General features: G+C 52.1%; 11 protein-coding genes across 11 annotated transcripts; 5 read left to right on the top strand and 6 right to left on the bottom strand.

Annotated features, from left to right (window-relative positions):
* Positions 1 to 65: 65 nt before the first annotated feature.
* On the top strand, positions 66 to 418 carry CC84DRAFT_1255944 (uncharacterized protein; the record flags this gene model as incomplete). The annotated part of the gene is made up of 1 exon (XM_018184584.1): positions 66 to 418. One exon carries the CDS (start codon positions 66 to 68, stop codon positions 378 to 380), a length of 315 nt encoding a protein of 104 aa, XP_018040404.1. The 3' UTR covers positions 381 to 418.
* A 770-nt stretch (positions 419 to 1,188) lies between these two features.
* CC84DRAFT_1082192 (retrograde regulation protein 2) lies at positions 1,189 to 2,987 on the bottom strand (the record flags this gene model as incomplete). The annotated part of the gene is made up of 7 exons (XM_018173968.1): positions 1,189 to 1,572; positions 1,675 to 1,814; positions 1,865 to 2,089; positions 2,240 to 2,369; positions 2,416 to 2,528; positions 2,588 to 2,761; positions 2,813 to 2,987. 7 exons carry the CDS (start codon positions 2,985 to 2,987, stop codon positions 1,189 to 1,191), a joined length of 1,341 nt encoding a protein of 446 aa, XP_018040403.1.
* Positions 2,988 to 3,729: 742 nt separating this feature from the next.
* On the bottom strand, positions 3,730 to 5,212 carry CC84DRAFT_1161044 (GroES-like protein). Its single transcript, XM_018177641.1, has 2 exons — positions 4,212 to 5,212; positions 3,730 to 4,157 (listed from the first exon to the last, which is right to left on the bottom strand). The coding sequence occupies exons 1-2, from the start codon at positions 4,856 to 4,858 to the stop codon at positions 3,782 to 3,784; spliced, it is 1,023 nt and encodes a 340-aa protein (XP_018040402.1). The 5' UTR covers positions 4,859 to 5,212; the 3' UTR covers positions 3,730 to 3,781.
* Positions 5,213 to 6,389: 1,177 nt separating this feature from the next.
* CC84DRAFT_1172516 (uncharacterized protein) lies at positions 6,390 to 8,156 on the top strand (the record flags this gene model as incomplete). The annotated part of the gene is made up of 2 exons (XM_018179986.1): positions 6,390 to 7,003; positions 7,061 to 8,156. 2 exons carry the CDS (start codon positions 6,390 to 6,392, stop codon positions 8,154 to 8,156), a joined length of 1,710 nt encoding a protein of 569 aa, XP_018040401.1.
* Positions 8,157 to 9,015: 859 nt separating this feature from the next.
* CC84DRAFT_460557 (uncharacterized protein) lies at positions 9,016 to 9,846 on the bottom strand. The gene has a single exon (XM_018186372.1). The coding sequence runs from the start codon at positions 9,774 to 9,776 to the stop codon at positions 9,261 to 9,263; it is 516 nt and encodes a 171-aa protein (XP_018040400.1). The 5' UTR covers positions 9,777 to 9,846; the 3' UTR covers positions 9,016 to 9,260.
* Positions 9,847 to 11,820: 1,974 nt separating this feature from the next.
* On the top strand, positions 11,821 to 13,009 carry CC84DRAFT_1161042 (uncharacterized protein). Its single transcript, XM_018177640.1, has one exon. It carries the CDS (start codon positions 12,189 to 12,191, stop codon positions 12,921 to 12,923), a length of 735 nt encoding a protein of 244 aa, XP_018040399.1. The 5' UTR covers positions 11,821 to 12,188; the 3' UTR covers positions 12,924 to 13,009.
* Positions 13,010 to 13,135: 126 nt separating this feature from the next.
* On the top strand, positions 13,136 to 14,116 carry CC84DRAFT_1161041 (Sm-like ribonucleoprotein). Its single transcript, XM_018177639.1, has 3 exons — positions 13,136 to 13,309; positions 13,366 to 13,842; positions 13,890 to 14,116. Exons 1-2 carry the CDS (start codon positions 13,285 to 13,287, stop codon positions 13,635 to 13,637), a joined length of 297 nt encoding a protein of 98 aa, XP_018040398.1. The 5' UTR covers positions 13,136 to 13,284; the 3' UTR covers positions 13,638 to 13,842; positions 13,890 to 14,116.
* Positions 13,848 to 15,117, bottom strand: CC84DRAFT_460467 (DUF1000-domain-containing protein). The gene is made up of 2 exons (XM_018186370.1): positions 14,615 to 15,117; positions 13,848 to 14,566 (listed from the first exon to the last, which is right to left on the bottom strand). The coding sequence occupies exons 1-2, from the start codon at positions 14,875 to 14,877 to the stop codon at positions 14,161 to 14,163; spliced, it is 669 nt and encodes a 222-aa protein (XP_018040397.1). The 5' UTR covers positions 14,878 to 15,117; the 3' UTR covers positions 13,848 to 14,160.
* A 195-nt stretch (positions 15,118 to 15,312) lies between these two features.
* On the bottom strand, positions 15,313 to 16,086 carry CC84DRAFT_1184185 (charged multivesicular body protein-like protein 6; the record flags this gene model as incomplete). The annotated part of the gene is made up of 3 exons (XM_018180730.1): positions 15,313 to 15,555; positions 15,616 to 15,979; positions 16,043 to 16,086. 3 exons carry the CDS (start codon positions 16,084 to 16,086, stop codon positions 15,313 to 15,315), a joined length of 651 nt encoding a protein of 216 aa, XP_018040396.1.
* Positions 16,087 to 16,343: 257 nt separating this feature from the next.
* Positions 16,344 to 18,850, top strand: CC84DRAFT_460472 (AAA-domain-containing protein). Its single transcript, XM_018186371.1, has 2 exons — positions 16,344 to 18,168; positions 18,252 to 18,850. The coding sequence occupies exons 1-2, from the start codon at positions 16,534 to 16,536 to the stop codon at positions 18,819 to 18,821; spliced, it is 2,205 nt and encodes a 734-aa protein (XP_018040395.1). The 5' UTR covers positions 16,344 to 16,533; the 3' UTR covers positions 18,822 to 18,850.
* Positions 18,851 to 19,595: 745 nt separating this feature from the next.
* Positions 19,596 to 20,426, bottom strand: CC84DRAFT_1161036 (uncharacterized protein). Its single transcript, XM_018177638.1, has one exon. It carries the CDS (start codon positions 20,198 to 20,200, stop codon positions 19,661 to 19,663), a length of 540 nt encoding a protein of 179 aa, XP_018040394.1. The 5' UTR covers positions 20,201 to 20,426; the 3' UTR covers positions 19,596 to 19,660.
* Positions 20,427 to 22,558: the final 2,132 nt, after the last annotated feature.

Raw genomic sequence — 22,558 nt, 5'->3', positions numbered from 1 at the left:
CAGAAACGCCGAACATAACCACGCTTCCATCGTTCCCGGACCTCCATGGCAAAGTGGGTCTCGTCATGGGTATCGGCCAGTCTCGCATCAAAGGCTTTTCTGTCTGGGGCAATGGAGCAGCCATGGCGCGTGCTCTTTCCCAGAACGGCGTGAAGCTCGTTGGCTGCGATCCCAGCCTTGAGGCCGCCCAGTTCTCAGCCTCACGGCTCCGTGAAGAAGGCGGTGCCTGTGGCGTTATGACCGCCAATGTACCATCTTCCGCCGATGTACGCAGTGTGGTCGAAGCAGCTATGCAACAATACGGTTGCATAGAGATATTGGTCAATAACGTGGGGATGACTTGGCCCGGAAATCCAGCACGTATCCCGGAAGAGCCATGAGATTTGCAATTGGCCTTGAATATGACAAGCGTCTGCCTTGCATGCCATCACGTTCTGCCCATCATGGAAAAGCACAGGTTCTGGCGCTATCGTGTCGAATTCGGGCCTTGTCGGAACAGCTTATTTAGGGAAGCCGCAAGTAGCGTATTCGTGTCGGCATGTGCCCGAACGTGATCTTCTTATACTATCTACTGCGTGTCGTGTTCATAATAATTATAAACACGCACTAAGCAGAGCTAACAATTCGACCGCGAAGCCCGCAATTCTGCACTTTACGCGTGCACCGGCCGTCATCAACGCGCCAAAGAACGTCCGGCTGATCTGCGTCGTACCCGGCATGATTCTAACGCCAATGGTCGAAAGCTTTGAAACGAATGAGAAAGACGATGATAAAGAGGTGTATAGGAAGATTACAACACAACGTTCCGATCGGACAAATGGGTGAACCCGAAGATGTCGCAAACGCTGCTCTGTGGTTGGCAAGCGATGCTAGCAAATACGTAACTGGGCAAAGCTTGCTGGTAGATGGAGGTTTGACGAGTCAAACAGCAACAGGGCATCAAGGAAGCGAGATCGCCTGCATCATAGTATGGTGGGGCGACTACACGCGTGAGAACATCCCTACGAATGATGCCTTGCTTTTAACTGCCTCACCACCCAGTACTGGATTTGCTCGTGACGCGCCATATTTTGACACCAAAGTTGGAGACCCGGGGAAGTGCCTTTCGCCCGACCCCGACACAAACTCGTCCATTTCGTCGTCCGAATAAACGCCCAACGTATCTCCTATGTATGGCCCCGGTACCCACTAAGGCGCATATCGAAACCCTTGCACACCTTCCAGCGATGTCTTCTTGCCTTCGTCTGCCAGCCTGTTCATACGTGTGAAATGCATCGACATGCAGATCGTGACGATTGAGTAAAGCATTTGCAATGCAATTGTGGCCCACATGCCTGGAAAATACCACGGCGCGTCCTGTCTCCTGAAAATGAGGCTTCCGCAAATACCTCCAAGGCCACCAGCGCTGACCATTGCCGCGGCTACGACAGCTCGCTTCTGAACCTTGGCGGTCTGATTCTGTCCATAAACCAGTGTGGCCGGGACATTGGCTTGTGTACCGAACGCCGCAAGAAAGATACCGAAGTAGCGAACACCAGGTGGCTTTGTGTACATCGCGATGAGTAGACCGATCTGGATACGCAGGCACAAAGTCAGCGGGAGTCCCTACCATCGCAGTAGGTACAAGATATCTGTTACTAAGACACGATGATCATGTACTTTGGTCTCCCTTACAATAACAGAGACAGACTGTGACACAAGCATTGGCCATCTGAGTTTGTGCTTGTCAGACCAATAAGCGACGACAAAGGGTAGGATGTTTCCAAATACGTATGGTGGCGTGCACAGAAGCTGGCTGAGTGCATACGAGAAACCTGAAGGTAGAATCAGTGCTGCAGAATCCGATGTCTAAGTGAAGCCGAACCTAAGTTATCCCGAAGGATGATGGGGAGGAAGAAATTGAGTGAGTATATGCTGGAAGCCACGACAAAATGCTGGACGCAGTAGACACCAATTTTCCAGTCCCACAGAATTTTCAGGGAATCTTTGAACGAGACGTGCTCCGCATGAGCGCCTTCTTGCTCTAGACTGACGCGCGATGTGGCGATGTACTTCTGGCGGTCGGTCAGGAAGCCTGCTTTCTCCGGAACTGAAAAAGTGTCAGTCTTTTAGGGCCGCTGCTGGGCGATTATAGCACTAAGACAAAAGGCCGAGTACAATGTGTTGCTTTAGGGTTAGGCAACGTGCAGGTCACTTGTGCCCAGACTTTTGTCCTAGTCCTAGTACTATGCAAACTCACAATCGACCAGGAATATTGGCGATAAAAGCCCAGCGACTATGGTGATCATTCCCTCAACGAGGAAGATCCAGCGCCACCCGTGGCTGAATTTTCTGTCACCTACACGTATCAGGCTCAGGACGTACGCGATCTATCATTGTGAGCTCGAACGTCTGGGACGAAGGTACTGGAGTTACCACAGGACCAAACGCCAGGAAAAGCTGAGCCGCGCCGATGCATATCGACATACGCTTCGCGGATTCGAATTGGCGATACCATGACGAGATGATGTACACAGCACCAGGCAATACTTATTTCAATCAGCATAGCCGACTTGCAACGTCCCCGGACAGAGGAACCGCAACTTACTCCCAGCCTCGAATACTCCAAGAAGTGTTCTTAGTACGATGAGAAACCGCCAGTCGTCAACGAAGCCTATTCCTAGGACGATACATCCCCACGCGCAGATGAGGAAGCTGAGCCAGCGCCTTGCACCTACGCGGCGAATAATGATGTTTGATGGCAGGTCGAATAACGCATAAGCTTTCCAAGTATCAGCATTTCATTCTCAGCGAGGCTTGGGTCAACACACACAGACGCAGAAAATGAGCAAAGCTAGATTGTATCGCGAGCCGACATCCAAGTGTAGATCCCTTCCAAGACCAGCGACGTATGCGGCCGAAATATTTGTCCTGTCAATGAGGGAGAGACCAAAGACGATGCAGAGCATAGGGAAGATGCGACGGTCTACTTTCTTCCTTTTGATCATTTAGCGAAGATCGATATGGTAGGTGCTGGTACGGAGTACCTGACTGCCTGCTCTTCCTCGACTGTCCAGTCTTTCTGTGCGTCGTACGCATCTCCGTGGGAAGTCCGAGTCGAGCTGTCTTCTTTGTGGGAGATGGCTGATTTACCGTGGGCCATCTTGTTCGTCTTTCAAAGTGTTGGGCGTGAAATAATAATATCCCGAAGGTCGCCTTGCAAGTCCCACGTCAATGTAGAGAAACAAGAAAACGACGCGCGCTCCGATCACAAAAGAGAAAGATGTTCAGCCCCAAAGACACCCTCTTAAATAATGTAACCTTTGGTGGGACCGTTGCACAGAACGAGCAAGCGATAAACCTACGGCATCTGTGACACCTGGGCTTCATGCTGTGGCTGATCGGCGGGCAGCGGTCTGCATGCAATTCTTGTAGCCCGAAGAAGCCCGCAGATACCTTAGAACTGCGGTGTAGCCCTACCAAAGTCAATGTCGGAGACGTGGTGCCAATGCACGATATCGGAGCAATACCCTGGAGGATGTGTCGTTGCCCATTGGCCTGTAGGAGTGTTCTTGAACACACAGGGCGGTGGTGTAGATGCTGGGCATGGAGGCAGAAGGATAGTGTCTGGAACCAGGAGCCAGTCAGTAGGCGTTTGAGGTGAGATCATAAGCAGAACAGATAGTTGTTTCAGCAAGTTAGCATAAAGAGTCAATAGAGGCCGAATAGATGGGTTCTGTCTGGTAAAAGGTCGGAAAGTGAATAGATTTCGGGTATAAGATGCAGCTATAAAAATATCCAATTACGCTTCCAGATCGTCATTGATCTTCACCACCACTGAGCCGATACCGGGCAAGTTGTTTCTCTCCCTGTGCGCTTCCGGGATTTGTTCCAGAGTCCACACCTTCTTGATTGGAACCTGGATTTTGCCGGAGACCAACAAGTCAAAGCACTTCTGCAGTTCTGGCCCGTACGTTTTCTGGTCTCGGTCGATGTAGAAGAAACTTGTGTGCTTAGGGCAGAAGGGATTTGCACCCCTTGCTAGAAGCTTCGCAATGGAGGGAAGCTGGCCTCTATTGCCCGACTCCCCGTTAAGGGTGTTTTGGTTTCCACCGTAGCCAACGAGCCGCCCACCCTTGGGGTTGATGATCTGCCAGCTTTCGTCCCAGGACTCGTATCTGTGATTGCGTTAGCAGGCAAGAAAACACTTATGTGGAATTGATGTTACGCACCCGAGCGCATCGAAAGCTGCTTCAACTCCTCCCATGCCTATCATGGTCTGAATCCAGTTCTTGTCCTTGTAGCTGAACGGTGTGACGCCATCCTTACGGAGCTGATCAAGTTTCGATGGATGTGCCGTACCGTAGACCTCAGCGCCCTCTAGCTTGCAGAGCGTGAGCAGTGCGTAGCCGACCGAGCCGCTCAGACCGTGTATGAATACTTTTTGGCCTTTGCTTACTTGCGCGGTGCGGTAAACCATGCCGTAGGCTGTAGCCCAGTCGAGGACCAAGGTTACTGCCTGCTTAAGATCGATACCTTCAGGAACCGGGACAAGGTACTTCTCGGGGCAGTTGCAGAGCTCAGCGTCGGCATCGTACTTGGTGAGGCAGGCGACCATGTCGCCAACTTGAAACTTCGAGCTTCCGGGACCATTCTTGTGGACCCTCCCGATAAGGTTGTATCCAGGCGTCAACGGAGCGCTCCTTTGTTGAGGGTAGGTGCCCTCGCGCATTAGGAAGTCGGCGCCACCCATTCCAGCGTAGATGGTCTTGATCTGGACATGGTTCGCTGCTGGGGGCTCGATTTGAGCATCAACGATTTCAATATGTGATGCATCACCGAACGACGGGATGAGAGCCTTGCGGATAGTGGTTGCCATGTTGTGCGGAATATTGTCTGAGGGTGGGAGTCGCCGAGCGAGGAGTGTAAGGCTAGAAGAAGTGTGTCTGATGTGGGGTGTGTTTGTTGTTGCTGCTGGATAAGAGATTGGGATGGGTTCCGTTGTTCTTATACACAAATCTAAAATAACATTCATGCGCAGACGTTCACGGCCCCCTCTCTAGCTCTGGGCGCAGTGACATTGCCCTCGTCAGCCTTCACGCTTTCGCGGGTAAGAAGCAGTCGATCTCGAGACGACGGAGCGCCAATGACGGATAGGCGCGACTACGCATGCCTCAGTCCACACTGCAAAATCTCCGCCGGCGAGATGATAGGTGAATCAGATGGCTTGAATGGTGGACTTGTCGGACGAAGGGTCCTCCCGAGTCGGAGTGACTCGGTCGCCTAGCGCAATGCGCTTCTCCGGTTTGGTGCACTTCAGCAGCCTCACGGCCTTACGGCCGTACGACTCAAAAGTCTCACACGCATCCTAAATACTGGATGTCGGACATGTTCATCACTTCTCGAATATGAAGAACAGAGATAATTCGCGGACAGGGGCCCACTGCCTACAGCCGGGCAGTGCGCGCCCAGGCTCTCTGCTTCTCTCCAAAGGCGCGAATTTTGTGCCATACTCGCCCAGGTTTGCTCGTTGACAAGTGACCCAGAAGTCAATACTTCACCCTCAATTTCGACTCCTCCGTCTTCACCGCGACCTCGCCTAGCTTCGTTTTCTGATGCGAAGCGGAACACATAGAGACCAAGGGCCTCTCAAGGTTTGGAAACTCGTGCATCAATTTTGCAAATGGTCTCTCGCTGCAGACACTAGGATCATTGTCGAAGTCCAATCTTCATGACATGGAGAGGTCAATCTACGGATAACAGTAATTGCTCCTCTCGTATCACGATGGCAGCTGCCGTGCCCTAGCTTGCGACCCGTACGCTAACATTTGCAATTAACTGCTTTCACATGATAAGGCATCAACCGATTGTTCATCCAGACCAAGGGGACAAGCGATGCAGCGCTTTTACTTGCCAACGCGAGCCTTCGTTTGTCCGCGCGTCGATACCTTCTACGGAGAACTGTGAAGTTTCGTGGGCTTGACTTGTTTGGGACACGAGTGCGCTGGCCAATCGCATCTCAGCTTCCGCACAGCCACTGGCCCCGGTCCATCCCGGTTGCGGCCCCTGTCAGCACTTTCTTCGACCCTACCATGGGATTGCCTACCAGCTTTGCCTATCAAAACTTGCCGGGAACGCAAGGCGGGGTTCATACGAAGCCACCGAAGCTTTCAGTTCCACCATGGCAGTGCTTGTCTCGCACTGGCTCCCACGAAGGGCTAGATAGGTGCATGGAGCGCATTTGGGGATGCACCGCGAGGAGGGTATAAGTAGTACTCTGCCCAGCTGTCGGGGATGCTTCAGTATATCTCGATCAAACACGTCTTCTTAAAATCAGTGTTGACTAATTAAAATCTGAGGCCCTATTGAATTCGTTGGTTTTACTTCGTTAGAACCCACGTAGCAGCGTCATGACTGGCCTTATCGGAAAGCTTGCGCAGGGCGTCTCAGTCGGAATCGGCCTCGCTGGCGAGAAATACCATGATCGAAAGGACCGCAAAGCAGCATTGGCAGAACAAGAGCGAGGGGAATCAAGTCGTAATACCGATGATGATGCAAACGAGAATCCGCCAGAAGTCAACGGGAAGTCGCTTGAAGATGAAGAGACGGCTAACGAGGAACGTATGTGGGCGCTAGACGAAGCCGCAGGCTCTCCTCCATCGTACGAGGTTATCACCTCGAATTCCGATCAGGCCATCGCGGAGCTCGCACATACCGTTGCTGAAGCGAAGAACCACCAAACACAGATACACAACGGAGAAGTGTCGCGACTCCCTAATCCCGTGATTATACCACAGAGGCGGCCGGGCTCGAAAGCGAGGGGATGGACGCGTGCATATGCTCCGGATTTGGAGCCACTGGGCATCGACCAGGACACTTTCATGAAGTTTCTGGAAAGTTGGGACAAATCTGCGCAAGGATCGCCTTGGTTCAAGGCAGTCTCTTTGACAGCGGGAATCGTCGGCATGGCAATGCCAGGACCGATAGTAATGGGTGTCACCACTGCTGTGTCGATTGCTGCTGAGTACGTACCATGGATGCTACCCATGCTGCACGAACATTTTCGCTAATTACATTGCAGAGTTGGTCACGAAATACAGGGCAGGGCTAGATCAAACACCTTCCTGGACCAAATGAACAAGGATGTCTTTATGCCTGCGGGACTCTATGCAATGGTAATAATCTGCAAACAAGACGCCAGCGTCACTGGCGGCATCCAGCTCGGCATGGAGACTGTGAACTTCGAAAACGCTAAAAATGTTTCAAAATGGGGACTTCCTGGGGATTCCCCCGCGTCGAAATCTGCAAAGTTCACTCGTCCCCTTCGCATAGCATCCGGCAAAGCAAACGTTGATGAGATGCCGCTGGAGATCGCACCACTTATCTATCCTGGTCTCGACGATATGGTGAAGCGCCCGGAGCTCAAACGTGATGAAAGTTTCAAGGAGAGAATGATGCGCAATAAGGACTTTGTTGCGGATTACTTCGACCGACGGGCGCAGGCAAATTTCTCGGGGAACAATCCGGATGCAGCTCTCACGAAGGCACACGGGGAGGCACCAGAATTCAAGAATCGCTTTGCAGATCCGAACAACGCCTGCAACAATGGACACCTAGTGTCCCTTGTGACAGGTGGAAAGGTTGTTGTGGAAGGCCGTGGACTACTTGGCATGCGCGGTGCAGGTGGCCGTGGAGGTGGTCGCCAACGTGGCGGACTTCTTGGAAGTGCGCTTGCAGCAGTCGAAAGTCTTCAAGAGGGTGGTGTTGGTGGCAGAAGCAGAAGCAATGGCGGAAGCGGTGGTCTTCGCAGCGCACGCGAAGGTTTGCTTCCTGGCCGCGAACGCGGAAGTTCCACAGCATACGACTACGATGACGACTATGTGCATGGCAGGAGAGGCCCCAGCCGTCTTGACCAGCTCAGACAAATCCGTGGTTCTCAATTCCGGGAAGTTGGCGAGGACGGCAAGCTATTGCCTAAAGCGAAGCAACCAGCAAAGCAGCCTAGAGGACCAATAGAATATGCTATGAAGGGTGTGAAGAAAGCCCTCAAGCCGGATGTCATGTACCTGACCATAGTAAACTTGCCGACACAGGAGGAGATGGAGATGGCGAGAGAAGCGTTGGGCATGGATAAGAAGAGTTGGCAAGAAATCATCGAGGAAATCCGAAGAAGATGAGGCTGCTGTGGAAACAAGCTAACACTACACACACATATCATGAATTATACTTCTTATGACTGAATGCTTTTGTTTGAATGGACGACAACCGTCCTGCAATTCCTCTTCATACAGGTTATCCAAGGGAAAACGTATATAGAAAACACGCAGCCTGCTGAAAACGCAAAGACTGAAGTCTTCTGCCAGCACGAAAAGAAGGAGACGAAACTTGCCACATAGCGTCAGATTTGCCCTTCCGAGCAACAAATCATGATTGCGGAAGGGATCATGCCCTCCAGTTGTTGCTGCTTGACTGGATCCTGGCTAATTTTTACCACCTCTTCTTCGCGAAGCAATGGAACTGGCCATTCCCTCACCCATGAGATAGCAGCTTCCAATTTCCCCAGAAGCTCTTCGCATCGTGAATTGATCTCGAATCGGCTCCGAAACTTAATTGCAAGGCCATTCAGGTCATTGCAGGTCTGCAGAAGCTCGCAGTGGGATTGCAGTGGGTCCATCCTGATTGCTAGTTGGAGTAAAGAGGCACAGAAGGTTGTTTGCACCAGAACCCTATCGGAAACCTTTGTATCGGTCACCTCATTGATCCTCCGAATCACCCGAGATATGGCATCCTAACTACTTGGAAACAATTAAGTCGCTTTTCAGAATGCTTCGTGTGATCGCTAATCAACATTAGTGGGACTGTCTCGATGATTCTGGTACACGTGAACTTACGCGTTCAAGATTGAGGTCCATCATGAAGCGGGCTAGTGCGGCATCTCGATCGCCCCTGATCAAACGTTCATGCTCGCTTAGGTAGGGAATACCAGGGTGGGGCGTTGTCAACAGGTTGAATGGAAGTAGATAGCTCTGTCCATGCACTTTCCTCAGCACTGTAACGTCTTCCGGCGTTCGAGACAAAAGGTAACGTCGATCTTTCGGGTTTTCCGCGAAGTGAAGGAAGTCCTTTTTCCCTGTAAGCGTGATGAGAGCGTCCCTGGCCTTGTATATCTCTTCCTCTTGGTCACCAAGCAAGGCGACAGCAACTTCTGTGGAAAAGGCAGCCACGCCTGGCTTGAGGGTGGAGTAATCGAAGTTTCGGCCCATGTCATCTTGGTCTTGGTACTACCAGTAGTCAAGATACTCGGCGTTGGACAATCGTTCTTCTAAGTGTTCGAAAAATGGCTGGTCAAGATGCTCCGTGTCTGACAATCGTTTATCTGGGTATTCGAAGAGCGGCTTGTAGGTGCTGACGAAGTGATTCCAGCTTGCCAGCAGATCCCCCTCAAGGTCGAACGTATCAGGTACATACGTCGACTCTGTTGAGCTTGCCACAGAACCTTCGGAAACATCATCGGGATAATCAACCTCTTCGTTGGTAACTTCGACTTCCAGAGCATCGTAGAGATTTCTAAGCGTACCTAAAGTGACCGTGCTAGAGTTCTTTGCTGCTGGGGCTTGGGCTACCACTTGAACACTAACATGATCCCTTAATAATTCCTGTATTTTGATCATGATCCGGACAAAATAAGCGTGGTTTGCATTGGCGTCCGCTGAATTTACATCGTCAGCGTATCGTGCGAGATATTTCGTGCGGTCGGCGAGCATGGTCTTGCAATGCTTCCCTACGATATGTGACATGACCAGGGTGCCTTGTTGGAGTGTGGCGAGGTGATGTGCTTGTCTGCGTATCTCCTCAGTGGTTACCAGGGCTCCCGCCGCAATTGGGGTCCAAGATGTCGTCGGACTGCCATGCTTCTCTGCCGTAGCGCAAAAGGAGGATACGACTCGGACCGTAGAATTCTTGTACATTTTGTAGGAATACTAATCAACGGCCCCTGTTATGAGTTGCTGATGCACGATGATATCGAGATAACTTACCTATGAGTTACTTATTCTGCGGGGCTCGGAGAGTTTGCTCTATGCAACGGCTTGACCGTAGTGTTGAAAACCTGAGATCGCCTGGATCTCGCCTTCCACAGTACAGTAGGTTCATCGAAAAGTTGCACTCGACTGGCGTTTAGAGTTATACCAAAACCTGCGATCTTGCGAGTGCTATGCACTCTCGCGAAACACGTAGCTCTTGAGGACTGTTGGTAGTCTAGGGCTCGAGCAGGATTGCTGCCGTGGTCGCGTTGGATTTCTGATAGCTAATGCGTCCAACCGCACATTTCACGATGTGAATTAGGCGCTCGGCTCGAATGTAGAAGCGCAAGTAAAGGTAGGGTGGACGGCGAAACCTTGAATTAAGCTCTCGGTATTGTCCCTGATTCGAGTTATCTTGTGGCTGCAAAATGAATCTTGTCACGGTGTGGAAACTGCAGGCAAGAGCACACGGGGGACGGCCACAGGTTTTTCCGGTTGGCATGAGACACATTAGAATATACACAGTATAAAACTACGACGATAGCCGAGTGTCAGTGCGGCTGCTTGATAGCTCGGAGGTTGAAAATCCCAAATAGACCGACGAGGTGACGTGAGTACAGTTTTGCCATGAGTACAGTCTTGACCGGCGCAGATACAGGAGCATCGTCGGGACCTGCTCGGGACCTCAGTGGATCTCATGCGGTGGTCGCCGATGGTTAGAAAGCTACACTGAGCGGTACAATATAGGCCACGCGGCTTGCTAGGCAGAGCTGCCAGCTGGACACCGAAAAGAAACAACCATAGACAGGTATGCTTACTTCAAGATATTGTCTGGGTGCAAGTATTTGCTCTTAGACGTGTGGCAGAACTAGACATGCTTGCGGGGAGTCTCATGAAAGTACACTTATAGTCTTGACAATCTTCTATGGAAACGTTAAAGTCTGAGAAATATTTCGCAGTATGGCTTGCCGTGCAGCCAATATATACCTGTGGTGACTTCAACAATCATGAACCTCCTGCTAATCCTGATCATGGCCCAAACCCTCAGTCGAACAAGACGCCGACAGCAAAAGCCGCGATGTACAAGGACGTAGAGATGATGGTCGAGTTCGAGATTATTCCGGCTGTGGTACCTTTGAATCTTTGGATGTATCGTGAAGGATGGGGAAGCAGAGACGAGCAAGGGCCAGAGTGACTGCTGAGCAACACGAATATGATACTGACCAAGATCAAAAGATTTTGGCTTTTGGTCGGGCACGAGGCGCATATCGCCTTTCTATAGAGGCGACAACTGAAACATCATCGCTGGTGGTACAGCGAGGGAGAGGGGCGACAAATGGCTCCAGTCACCTTGTGGCAGGCGTAGGAAGATTGTGGACAAAGGAAACAAGAATTAGAAGATTCAAGAAGTCCTCAACTGTCTATTGGACTGCAACCTGTATTCGTAGCGTCCTACAACCGCGCTTGCAGGTAGCCAAGCTGTACATCTCGGAGTGTGACAAACCATCGCCGGCGAATACGAACGAACAGAATGGGCTATTCTTGCACAGTCGGCTTAGTGAGGCAGTGTGTGTTGCGCGCAGACCTGATGTTGAGGACACCTGCCTGGAATGTATGGGTTCGGAGGATGAAGGGCCGACATTTCAGAACACTGGAGGAGGCCTCGGGCATGCAATGATTTCCCTTTGCTGTAATTGGGGTATCCAGAAGCGTGGTTCTGTGTAACAGTTGGGCCACACTCTTCGGAATCGCTCAAGCGTCCCCGAGGCACTGAAAGGCTTATGCCCCACTGTGGGGGTCTACACAGCAAGAGCGACCACGACTGTACACACAGCGCAAGCGCCATTGTGAATTACCAGTCTTTCTCTGCTGCGTCACCCAATCTGGATCAGTAGACTTGCCAACGAAAAAGAAGCGTTGTCACCGAGTGTTTCATTGGATCACTAGACAAGAAGACCAAACCGAACGGAGCATTTGCAGGATTGTATCGAGCATTGGATAACAGGCAGTTGAACAAAAGTTATATTAGAGCCTGATAAGAGAAGACTTACGTACGCCTGTTGCGGTCTGCTAAAGCGAACGACGAACGAAAAGAGCGATTCCCTCAGGTTCCCTCACCCTAGCAACGACACACCTGGGAAGCATTACGCTCACCATATCGCCGAGCAACGACTACGAATAGTCGGAATGGCTTCCGAAACTCCTGCCCTCCCGGCTATTCGCCCGGAGGTGTCTGCGCTCTTCCAATCCATCGAAGAAGCCTTCACCATCACCAGCCTCGGCGACAGTCGTTGGTATCTCCTCACGCTGGCGGCGCTGGTTGGCGGAACAGAGCCACTTCTCGCAGACCAGCTTTACCTCTACATCATTAGCAAACCGGATTGCCAGCAAAGCGACCAGCGACAGAAGGTTGTTCGCACCCTGCGCGAAGCGCTCGTCAAGCTTGTCTCCATCATCGGCGTATGCAAACCCCTCGAAGCCATCCTCGCCATAGCCAAAGTGGAACGCCCCGAGGACCGCGACTATAGCTTCTCGCGCGAAGGCTGGGCCAACAATAGCGAGAACCATGCCCGCGGTATGGACTGGTTGAGGAAAATCTACACGCACAACACAGACAAGACGCTCGCCCTGTTCGACGCTCACAAGGACTTTCGATGGATTAGCACCGAGATCACATATGGGCTGTACCTCAGCGACCGGCAAGTTGTCGACGATATCGATACCGAGGTGGTCGTGTTGGTCGGAATCATGATACAGAATCTGCCGCTCGAGACGGCGTGGCACATTCGCGGGTCGAGACGAATTGGCATCAGTCTGGAGGATGTGAAAACCATGATGGATTGCGTAAGGAAGCTTGGTGAGTTCATGGGCACGAAGTTAGATCGGATTCCGAGTGCGGATGATATCGAGAAGGAGGTGTGAGACCGAACTGCATAAGGGCGTAGACCAGACCAGACGAACGAAGCTCTGGCTATGACAGTTGCGGGTTTAAACAATAAATAGTAACATGTTACCAATCGTATTCAATACATGGAGGACGCAGAGTCCTTGGAGGCAGACTTGCGAACATGCGGCCGCGCACAGACCAGCACGTTCCGAGCATCTCGACCTCTTCGCAAAGCTTCGCGCCTACACTCGCATTGTGGACGCTTTGCCAGCGCTTCCCGCCGAACAACTCACGTCACTCCTCCAAACCACCGCTTTGCTCCACGACAGCGAGACGAACCCGTCGGAGCGTTTAATTACCGCCCGTCGGACTCTCGATACATTCTACCCCATCACAATGGCGCTTAACCACTACCTTCACAGTATGCCTGTCCTCTCTCAACTTTGCGCAATTGCTTTTCCTGATGCATCCCTACAGAAAAGGTATCAGTCCTCACGCTCGACGGACGCACAATGGTCGGTACCCTCGAATCCTGCGACGGCAGCATGAACCTTGTCCTCTCCGAAGCCGTAGAGCGCATCATCCGGCCGCGCGAGGAAGACGTACCCTCAGAAGAAGTGCCGCTGGGCCTGTACATCATAAGAGGAGACAGTGTGGCGATCGTTGGGCGCGTGGAGGAGGAGCTGGACGCGAGTATTGATTGGACGCAGGTTAGAGGGGAGGTGCTGGGGACGACAAAGCACGTGTGAAGGTCCGAACTGGGAACAGGAACTGGAAATCGGGACAATGATATCTGCGGAGAAGATGTGAAGGACGCTTGAGATTGGAGGAAAGCTGCCACAGCTGTGGAATGCAGGCGCGCTGGAACAAACCGCGCGACCACGCGACGGCATGGGCATACTGCTGCCTTGGAGGACACGATTTGCTAGTTTGGTTTGAAGAATGATACCCAGAGTATGTCACCTCTGCGCAAATGCCTAAATGTATGGCTGACACAGTAGAAAATGGATGATTTGCTTGTTCTACAAAAGACTATGTCAGTCCCATCTAACGCGCCTTCTGAGCGACGAGTGGACAATACACATGAACTTATATCGTGACATGTTCCTCCGTGCATGTCTACTCCCCACTCGATTCCATGTCCGTGCAGCGCGGACCATAGACTTGAACAAGATGTGACCGCCGAGAGTACTGTTCACAAAGCCTCGCTGTGCTGCTTCGTAGTCCACCATCTTATATTTGGTCTCCTGGCTGTGTGTTCAATTTCAATCTCTACTGAATCGTCCTGCCCAACCCCTCCTTCACCCCAGCGATAGTCTTGTGATCACTCGGGTTCGCCGCCAGCTCCACCATAAAGTTGACAGGCTCTTTGTTCAGCTTCATGAAGTCTCCTTTGAAGCCTAGGTAGCTGATCCTTGTCTCGTCCTCCTCGCCGTCGCTCCAGTTATCCTCGAAGAATAACGCGAGCGCCCGTGTCGTGTTGAAGAGTGCGCGCTTCACTGGGATCTCCTGGATCTCTGAAGTCTGTGAGATCTCGAGAGTCTGGGTGGGTGGCTTGTCCGAGGCGGTGCTGAAGTCGAGGGAATCGTCGTTGATGAAGACTTTGAGGGTTTTGGGAGATGCGGGTGTCGAGGAGGTGCGGATTAGGATGCTGTGGAGGCGGACTTGTCCTGTGAAGCTGCGAGTTTATTAGTGTTGTAGATGTACAAGAAGTTGAAGGACGCACGGCACTATCATGAGAATCTGCTCGTCGGCGAAGCTTTTCAGCTCCGGCTGCGGATCTAGCCGCTGCGCCCACGTCTTTTGGCAGATGCTGCGGCCCTGGTCCGATTCATCTTCGTTCAGCGTGCGCAGCCGGCTGAAGTCGATCTGTTGGTAGAGCAGGTTCTGAAGGGCGGGTACAACGTCGTCGTCGTGATCATGAGCGTGGTCGTGGGCCTCGGCATGCTCTTCATCGTGGCCATGGTGGTGGTCGTGGTGATGCGACATGGTTCAGATGCTGGTGACGGTGTTGATGATGGCGGGGTAGCGGGGTAGCTTCGAGCGATCGCCGCGCTTGCGCGTCTGGAAGGCGTACAGTGTAGAAGCACGAAGTGCAGAGCGGACGATGGGACAGTATTCAGTTGATCGGGGTCGACGTCTCACAGTGGCGAAAGAAACGTGACTTGCTGTGACGCACCGCTGAGACTGTTTGCCAAACCGGCGAGGCGCATCACCACTTACGACATGAGCACGTGGCCAACCAATGCTGAGATGTTGGATGTGATCTGAACCAGGTATATGATATACATCGATCTTTCCACACGATCGGTCTATGTATTGCACATCTCCGGACAAGGTAATGCACTCAAACAGGGTGATATAACGTGTCGCAAAACTCCGGACGCCTCGCTCTATGATGCTCAAAACAGGCAAAGCTATGCTCTATGCCGCAACAGGCTGCCGAGTCTCCTCAGCTGCTTGCTGCTCTCTTTCCCGTGCCCTTCTCTCTCGCTGTGCCTTCGCTTTCTGTTCGGGGGTGAGCTCGGGCTGCGCGACAGGCGCATCGGGCAGCACTGGGACGTCGTTTTGGATGCCGTTGACCTCACGCTCCAGCTGTTCCAGTTCGTCCTCGACTTCGTCTTCGTCCTGGTTTGACATCTTGTTCGCTAGAAGCTCGCTGATCTCCTGTAGCATAAAGGTCAGTGGATTGCCGAGGATAGTGCGCTCATGGAGGTGGGTGCGAACCTCTTGGTATGCGCGTGCCTCTTCACTCTCTCCAAGCAGCTTCTCCACGTTCTCGATGCCACCCATTTCCTTGTGAATCTCCTTCAGCACCGCGGTTCCTTGCTGTAGTCCGTACAGCACATCTTTTTGTATCAGCGCGAACTCGACATCGCTCGTCAGCTGCTCCAGCTGCGCCAGTTGCGCATCCGTCTTCGCAAGCAGCGACTCCTGGTACTTCTTGCGTCGCAATGCGAGTTTGGCCCGGGTTGTGTCGCCTTTACTCAAGCACTCCTTTGCGATTTCTTTCTCGCGGTCTGTGAGGACGGTGATGCGCTTCTGGTATTGATGCAGCTTATCGCGCTGGTTCTTCATATCTAGGATCGCTCTGATGCAGGTTAGTTCCGGATGATCCTTGAAGTGCGACACAATAGGGGCAAGATAGCCGTACTTATCCTGTGCGGAGATCTTCCGCGAGCTGTTCGAATTGCCCATGGTGTTGACGTCGCCATCAAGAAAGCGGGCGCAATCGGAGGTGCCTTGGTTGAGACATGCCCGCATGATGCATGACTCGCCGCCGGCCGGCCGGGGCCCGTGCTATCGATAGACCTCGCGCCAAAATTTGGAGCTTCACGCCGCGCATAACATTATTTTCCCGGTCGCCTTGAGTCGTTCCAGGATACCTTTTCTTGAGGCACTTCACAGCTGTGAGTCAATTGGCAGGCGCCATCGCACAGCCTCCTCTACACAGTGGCCCTGCTCGGCCAGAAATACATCACCTTTACACTCAACTCCGTACTGTCCATCGCTTCATGCCACAGTGGATGCTGCATAAACTCAAGACACCTTTACCATAGACGTCGCCCAAACACGTCCGGTCTTGATCTATACCCGCTGTGAGCCAAGATTCTGCAGGCTCTTCCAATAAGGCCCGCGCCTGCCATGTCGCGCAACAGGCTCCAGAGTGGCCTTGATCGGGACGTCTACCAAGTGGTCCGCCGCTATGTTGATTCCAGCAATGAGTCCCCTCTCAAGATCAGACCCAACGCTATCTACGAACACATCAAAAATTCCAACTCATCCCTAAGGAGACGTCCCAAGAAGCAACTGGAGGATTCTATTGACCGTGCTCTCTTGACCATTCAAGAAGACGAGAGTGGTGAAGATGAAATGGACGAGATTGAGGGTGATTTTGGAGCTGGCGACGTAAAACCGAAAGAAGAGAGCAAGAGCATAGATTTCATGAACAAGCAAATCGTCAACGGCTGGGCCAATTCTGGAACGGCCACTCCCAAGGAGAATGAAGAAAAGACCAAAAAGAGAGAGGGCCAAAAGGGCGGAGACCGTGAAAGCAAGCGTTTGAAGAGAGTATCGGCTGCGGAAGAAAAGAAGATCGATATAGCGCCCCCGAAAGGCATGAGTTTGAGCGACATTGGAGGAGTCGATAACGTGAAGACTCAGCTCAAGGAGCATCTGGTCATGCCTCTTCTGGGACCCGAAGCTTACAATAGCCGGAATATCCCGATACCTCGAGGCATTCTTCTTCACGGACCTCCTGGATGTGGTAAGACGGTCATAAGCAGAGCTTTTGCCGCCACGCTTGGTGTGCCGTTTATTGAGATCCTCGGACCTTCTGTTGTCTCAGGAATGTCAGGAGAGTCGGAGAAGCAGATACGGGAGCACTTCGAGCGCGCAAAAGAAGTAGCTCCATGTCTCATCTTTATCGACGAGATCGACGTCATCGCACCGAAACGTGACAGCGCGCAAAGTCAGATGGAAAAGCGTATCGTGGCCCAGCTTCTGATATCAATGGATAGTCTTGCCATGGAATCCAACGATGGCAAGCCTGTCATCGTACTGGCTGCATCGAACCGACCTGACAGCCTTGACCCAGCCCTGCGACGAGGTGGACGATTCGATACTGAGATTAACATGGGTGTGCCGAATGAGCCTACTAGGGAGCTTATCTTGCGTGCATTAACACGCCGGACTGTATTGTCCGACGATGTCAGTTTCTCTTCTCTCGCGAAGAGGACGGCAGGTTTTGTCGGTGCTGATCTGAAGGATCTTGTCAGCAAAGCCGGAACCTGGTCCATGGATCAATACCGAGAAGCACTTGAGAAACAAGCCATGGAGGCAGAGAGTGAGATGGATGTGGATGGCAGTGCGAATAAGCTATCGACTACAGATCTGTCCATCATACGTCTTATTAATCGTGTACGGGACAAGACCATGACAGAACCGCCAGGATTTGAGCATACATCGATCTCAATGAAAGCTTTCGACGCTGTATTGCCAGCTATCGTACCCTCTTCAAAGCGAGAAGGCTTTGCCACGGTTCCAGACACTACCTGGCGGGACGTGGGTGCCCTTGCAGGTGTTCGAGATGAGCTTCAAATGGCTATCGTAGAACCTATCCAAAACCCACAACGATACAAAGCTGTGGGTATCTCTGCGCCGACCGGCGTGCTCCTCTGGGGCCCGCCGGGCTGCGGTAAAACGCTACTTGCCAAGGCTGTGGCCGCGGAATCTAAAGCCAATTTCATCAGCGTGAAGGGACCAGAGTTGCTGAACAAGGTATGCACAATTTCCCAGTCTATCCTTTGGGAATACAAGATTCTCTAAAACTGTTATTGTGGCTAAGCTAATGTATCGTACAGTACGTGGGAGAGTCAGAGCGAGCACTCCGTCAAGTCTTCATGCGTGCCCGTTCATCGGTACCTTGCGTCATTTTCTTCGACGAGCTCGATGCTCTTGTCCCTAAGCGCTCATCCGAACTCCATGAAGCTTCTGCACGTGTCGTAAATACCCTCCTGACCGAGCTCGATGGCCTCAGCACCCGTGAAGGCATTTATCTGATTGCCGCCACCAACCGTCCCGAAATGATTGACGAGGCTATGCTGCGCCCTGGCCGTCTGGAAACCTTGCTCTACGTGGAGCTACCCAAGCCCGAGGAACGGGTGGACATTCTGAAGGCGTTGATCGCCCAGCGCGGAGGTGTCATCAACCCTGACCTAGCCGAAGTCGCAAGACGAGAGGAATGCAATGATTTCAGCGGGGCTGATCTCGAGAGTCTGCTCAGAAAGGCTGGACAAGCCGCGCTGCGGAGAGGCGCGAGTGCAGTCGAACAGCAAGACGTCGTGGCTGCGGCACAAAATATCAAGCCCAGTGTTGGCAGCCTGGAGAGATACGAGCAGCTCCGGAAGCGCTTCGAGACTAAGTTGTGGTGAGGCGCTCACAATGCAGCGAGTCACCCTAGGCCATATCCAAGGCATCTCACTAGCTGTCTATCCACAGCTCAATACTCGGCGGAGGAAGCTCCCGACGCGGCTGCTACCGCCAGAGCTGGAGCTGCATTGCCGAAGTGGTGTGGTCGTACTGCCTTGTCGAGGCGGCGCCCGCTCGTGAAGGCACTCGAAGCAGTTATAGTTCTCTTGATTGTCTCGGAATCTCAGCATGTAATTCGGGCATTGCTGAGCAAGGAAGTCGTTGTGTATGTCTCCGCAATATTCCCAGCGTAAGAAACGCGTGTGGCCGCAGCGTCGAAATCGAGTGTGTATTGCAACGCACATCAGAAGAGGGCGTTTGTCACTTATCCAGTTGGGTTGTCGAGCTTGATTTGTTCGGTGACCGTGTTTATTTACGGGCACTTGGCTTCACGGATGGCACGTTGAGGTGGTGTGGGCCTGTGCGTTGATATGTGGTGGTGGACCGAGCCGTTGTTCCAGGTGGAGAGCGCGGAGTGTTTGCGTCGGGGGCGCGGTTGTTCGTGCGAGGGTTGACTGTTGGTTGTATTATACCACGCTAGGGCGTCATGCCAGCGCGTGGCAGGTGCCCACACAGCTCTTGCTTACATTCACTGTCGAGAGATAAAGACTGAACATCAAATATAACTCGCCAGATCAGAACGTCCGAGCTCGCGATGTTCCAATCGTTGTTGCTCGATACCGTTAGAACACGACTATACACGTAGGCACCCTCACGCTAATTTCCGTGGGCTTCCGATCTCACCTCACTTCTTCAACCTACGCCAGTAACCCTCGCCGTTGTTGCATGCTATTGACATTGTCTAGCTATGCGGACGCATACCATACAGCTCATCACCACTGTCTCTTCTCATACCGTCTCCCAACGTTCTACTGGACTCACCGAACCCCAGATCCTCCGCAATAGCCCTACATTCGCGCCTATCATCAAGAAACTCCTTGAATGCCGCATTCCCGCGTATTCCCCGCCGCTTGTCGTAGCCCAAGATCATGTTGCGCATATGCTCAATCCACTTTTTGCACTCACTACACACCTGACCCTGATCGGCACTCTGACTCACGACAGTCCGAGTCCTCAATGCCGGACAAGCCTGCACTACTGGCAGCATTTCGTGGTCAGGAAATTGATTACTAGTGCCAGATGTTGTCGACGCGCGGTTCAAGCCTAGAGATTCAGGCCCGGATGCTGCCCGCCGCGAAGACGTACTTGCCGTGGTGCTCGATCTGCTCAGTCCGAAGAAGCGGCGCGATCTGGTGGTGTTTGAGCGCTTCGGGGCTTGTGGAAAGAAAGTAACATCTTGAGGGGGTGCGATGGGTGGGGAGCTGGGTCCGCGCTTGGACATGAGGGTTTGATAAGCTGAGTGGCAGAGAGTGTAGCACTCATTGTAGACTTCGCCGTAGTGACCACACCCGGAATGTTGGGTATAGTTGTGCTACATCGGGTTAGCGTTAAAGTATGTATGGCGAGAGCGTTTACAAGCATTGCAGAAGCTATCCTAACAACATGCGCCCGCAGTCGTACAAGGAAGAACAGCGCCATATGCATTCTTGCCGTGCGGACTTACCCAGCACATGTCAGGTTCTCGAGAATGCTTTGCGAGGGTACTTGTTGTGGGTCTAGCGTATGTGTGCGCTATGTCGTGCAGATCGATATGCAGGGTCTCTCAGCAACGATGCGGCAAGGAGTTAAGCTATGACAGGTGAATGCAGAGGCGCATGACTGTTGTTAAGGTGCCATGAATTCTCCGAAGATGAATGCCAGCGTCCGAATCTTTATTATCGCACTCTGCCTTATGACTGCTCCACGCGTACAATAAGCGGTGAAGGATCTGCGCAGGGATTAACTAAATAGTCACGTGGATTCAGATGTCCCACGGCCCCTGAAGCTGCACCATTTCTTTGAATATAATAACTTTCACTGACGACCCAAATACCGAGCAATGTGAAGGTCTTCACCTTTTGAGACGCTCTTCCAAGTGTTACAGAGGCTTGGCTGGTTAACTTGTAGTAGGAAAAAAGGGAAAGCTGGGATGCTTGATACGGACTGCAACAGAGCACACGGTCGTGATTCCCATAGTGGTATACAACATCAGCTAGATGTATTGTCGCCTCTCCTGTTCGTGCTCAGAGGAGCCAGATTCAAAGGAGGCCTTGATGCCCATGGCACGAGGGACCCAAGGTGAGTTGAAATCATACCAGTTGGTATGCAATATGTAAGGTATCAACGCATGATTGCTCAGGGTCTACTAGCTCAATATTTTCTCATGGCTTTCTAGGATAGTTCCTCCTTGGGTCGAAGTGGGCTCGTGGGACTCAACAAATCTCGCAAAACCATCTATCTCTTAGCAAAATAGACCCAAATGCATTCAGGGCATTCTCTACTCCCTGAGGACTAAAAAAGAGTGATATAGCCACGTGAGACATGGGTCATTGAGAGCCCCCAGTGTTACAGCTGGTTGTACCACCCGGTAAGCCTCGCGTGTGAAAGCAATCCGATCGAGTAGACGCAAAAGGTTTCCAGCTCCGTGATATTACTGCTCTGCCCCACGGAGGGTTTTTAATGTCATAGCTTTTATTGTATTGTATCGACATATTATTACCTCTGGACCGTACTACGCCTGTACAATTGGGACACAATTTGCCTATAAATTCAACTGCTTATGGCCTCTTTGATCAATTTTATCAGCCTTCAAAATACAAGCGGAAGATTTCCAGTGCAAGAAGACTTCAAGATGGCGTCGAATGAACACTTTAAGAACAATCTGCTTAGGAGCGTTAACTCTAAGGTCACTCAAAAATTCTCAAACGGATCTGTTTTGAGATAATTAGCCATTCGGATTCGATCATACTTTGGAGAGTCCGCACTCACCGGTGCGGAGAACTTGCCGACTCCTTCGCTCACACCATCCCGACCATCTTTAGATTCATCTCGGATTCGAGAGAATGCAAATGCCTCCATTCCGGGAACACCAGCTAGCCTCAAGACAATTCGGACAGACAATTCTTTGAGATCCCAGCCTTCATACCTGGGTACACATGACTCTACCTTCGAAAAGCGCATATTAGACAACGAGATCGTACCTTCGGGGCCATCTTTTACTCCGCCTACAGCATTCCCACAACGAGTGGCGACAGGCGATCCTCCTTCTATTCCGCTTACACTCCCACAACCAGCAGCGACAACAGCCGTCGCAGTTCCACTCTCGGTAATTCCGCACGGCACCATATGTCCAAGCCGAAAGCCCGCTATCCGGGCCCATCGCGTCCTTCCGAAGGAGAAGGGCAGATCGCACGTAACTCGAACAATCTCACACGCATCTGCTCCGCGTGCGGCCTGCAACCCTGGCAGTGCGCCAACGCATCTAAGTTACCGGCAGCGAGTGGAACAAAGTTCCGCACATCAGCGTGCGCATGGAGCAGCACGAGAACGCACGGCTGCTTCAATACTGCAAGAGCAGATCGAGGTGGAAAGAAGTGGGCACGCAGGTCGCCGCGGTAGGAAGGCCAAGCTGTGCATGGTACCGCGGAACGGGCTTCGGCACAGTTCGGTTGAAGTACGCATCGGATTGAAGCAACGGGACAAGAAGAGCAGCTACCCGATTGGTGCCGTTAATGGACTTGAACAGATCGAGGTACTCATCTGTGAAGGGAAAGTAGTGGAAATTGCGCATCATATGCGGCAGCAGGTGGAAATCATGCAG

This window comes from Paraphaeosphaeria sporulosa, assembly GCF_001642045.1.
Source record: "Paraphaeosphaeria sporulosa strain AP3s5-JAC2a unplaced genomic scaffold CC84scaffold_2, whole genome shotgun sequence".
Taxonomy (NCBI): Eukaryota; Fungi; Ascomycota; class Dothideomycetes; order Pleosporales; family Didymosphaeriaceae; genus Paraphaeosphaeria; species Paraphaeosphaeria sporulosa.
The sequence above is the reverse complement of the archived record's forward strand: the minus strand, read 5'-3'. Positions and strand labels throughout refer to the sequence as shown.

Bases quoted from the DNA above. Each gene is read 5' to 3' on its own strand.
- CC84DRAFT_1161044 (XM_018177641.1), bottom strand. From the start codon at position 4,858: ATGGCAACCACTATCCGCAAGGCTCTCATCCCGTCGTTCGGTGATGCA. The intron at 4,158-4,211 runs GTGCGTAACATC...ACGCAATCACAG, and splicing joins GCAGCTTTCGATGCGCTCGG to ATACGAGTCCTGGGACGAAA.
- CC84DRAFT_460557 (XM_018186372.1), bottom strand. From the start codon at position 9,776: ATGTCACATATCGTAGGGAAGCATTGCAAGACCATGCTCGCCGACCGC.
- CC84DRAFT_1161042 (XM_018177640.1), top strand. From the start codon at position 12,189: ATGGCTTCCGAAACTCCTGCCCTCCCGGCTATTCGCCCGGAGGTGTCT.
- CC84DRAFT_1161041 (XM_018177639.1), top strand. From the start codon at position 13,285: ATGGCGCTTAACCACTACCTTCACA. The intron at 13,310-13,365 runs GTATGCCTGTCC...GCATCCCTACAG, and splicing joins GCTTAACCACTACCTTCACA to AAAAGGTATCAGTCCTCACG.
- CC84DRAFT_460467 (XM_018186370.1), bottom strand. From the start codon at position 14,877: ATGTCGCATCACCACGACCACCACCATGGCCACGATGAAGAGCATGCC. The intron at 14,567-14,614 runs GTGCGTCCTTCA...ATAAACTCGCAG, and splicing joins CAGATTCTCATGATAGTGCC to CTTCACAGGACAAGTCCGCC.
- CC84DRAFT_460472 (XM_018186371.1), top strand. From the start codon at position 16,534: ATGTCGCGCAACAGGCTCCAGAGTGGCCTTGATCGGGACGTCTACCAA. The intron at 18,169-18,251 runs GTATGCACAATT...TGTATCGTACAG, and splicing joins GACCAGAGTTGCTGAACAAG to TACGTGGGAGAGTCAGAGCG.
- CC84DRAFT_1161036 (XM_018177638.1), bottom strand. From the start codon at position 20,200: ATGTCCAAGCGCGGACCCAGCTCCCCACCCATCGCACCCCCTCAAGAT.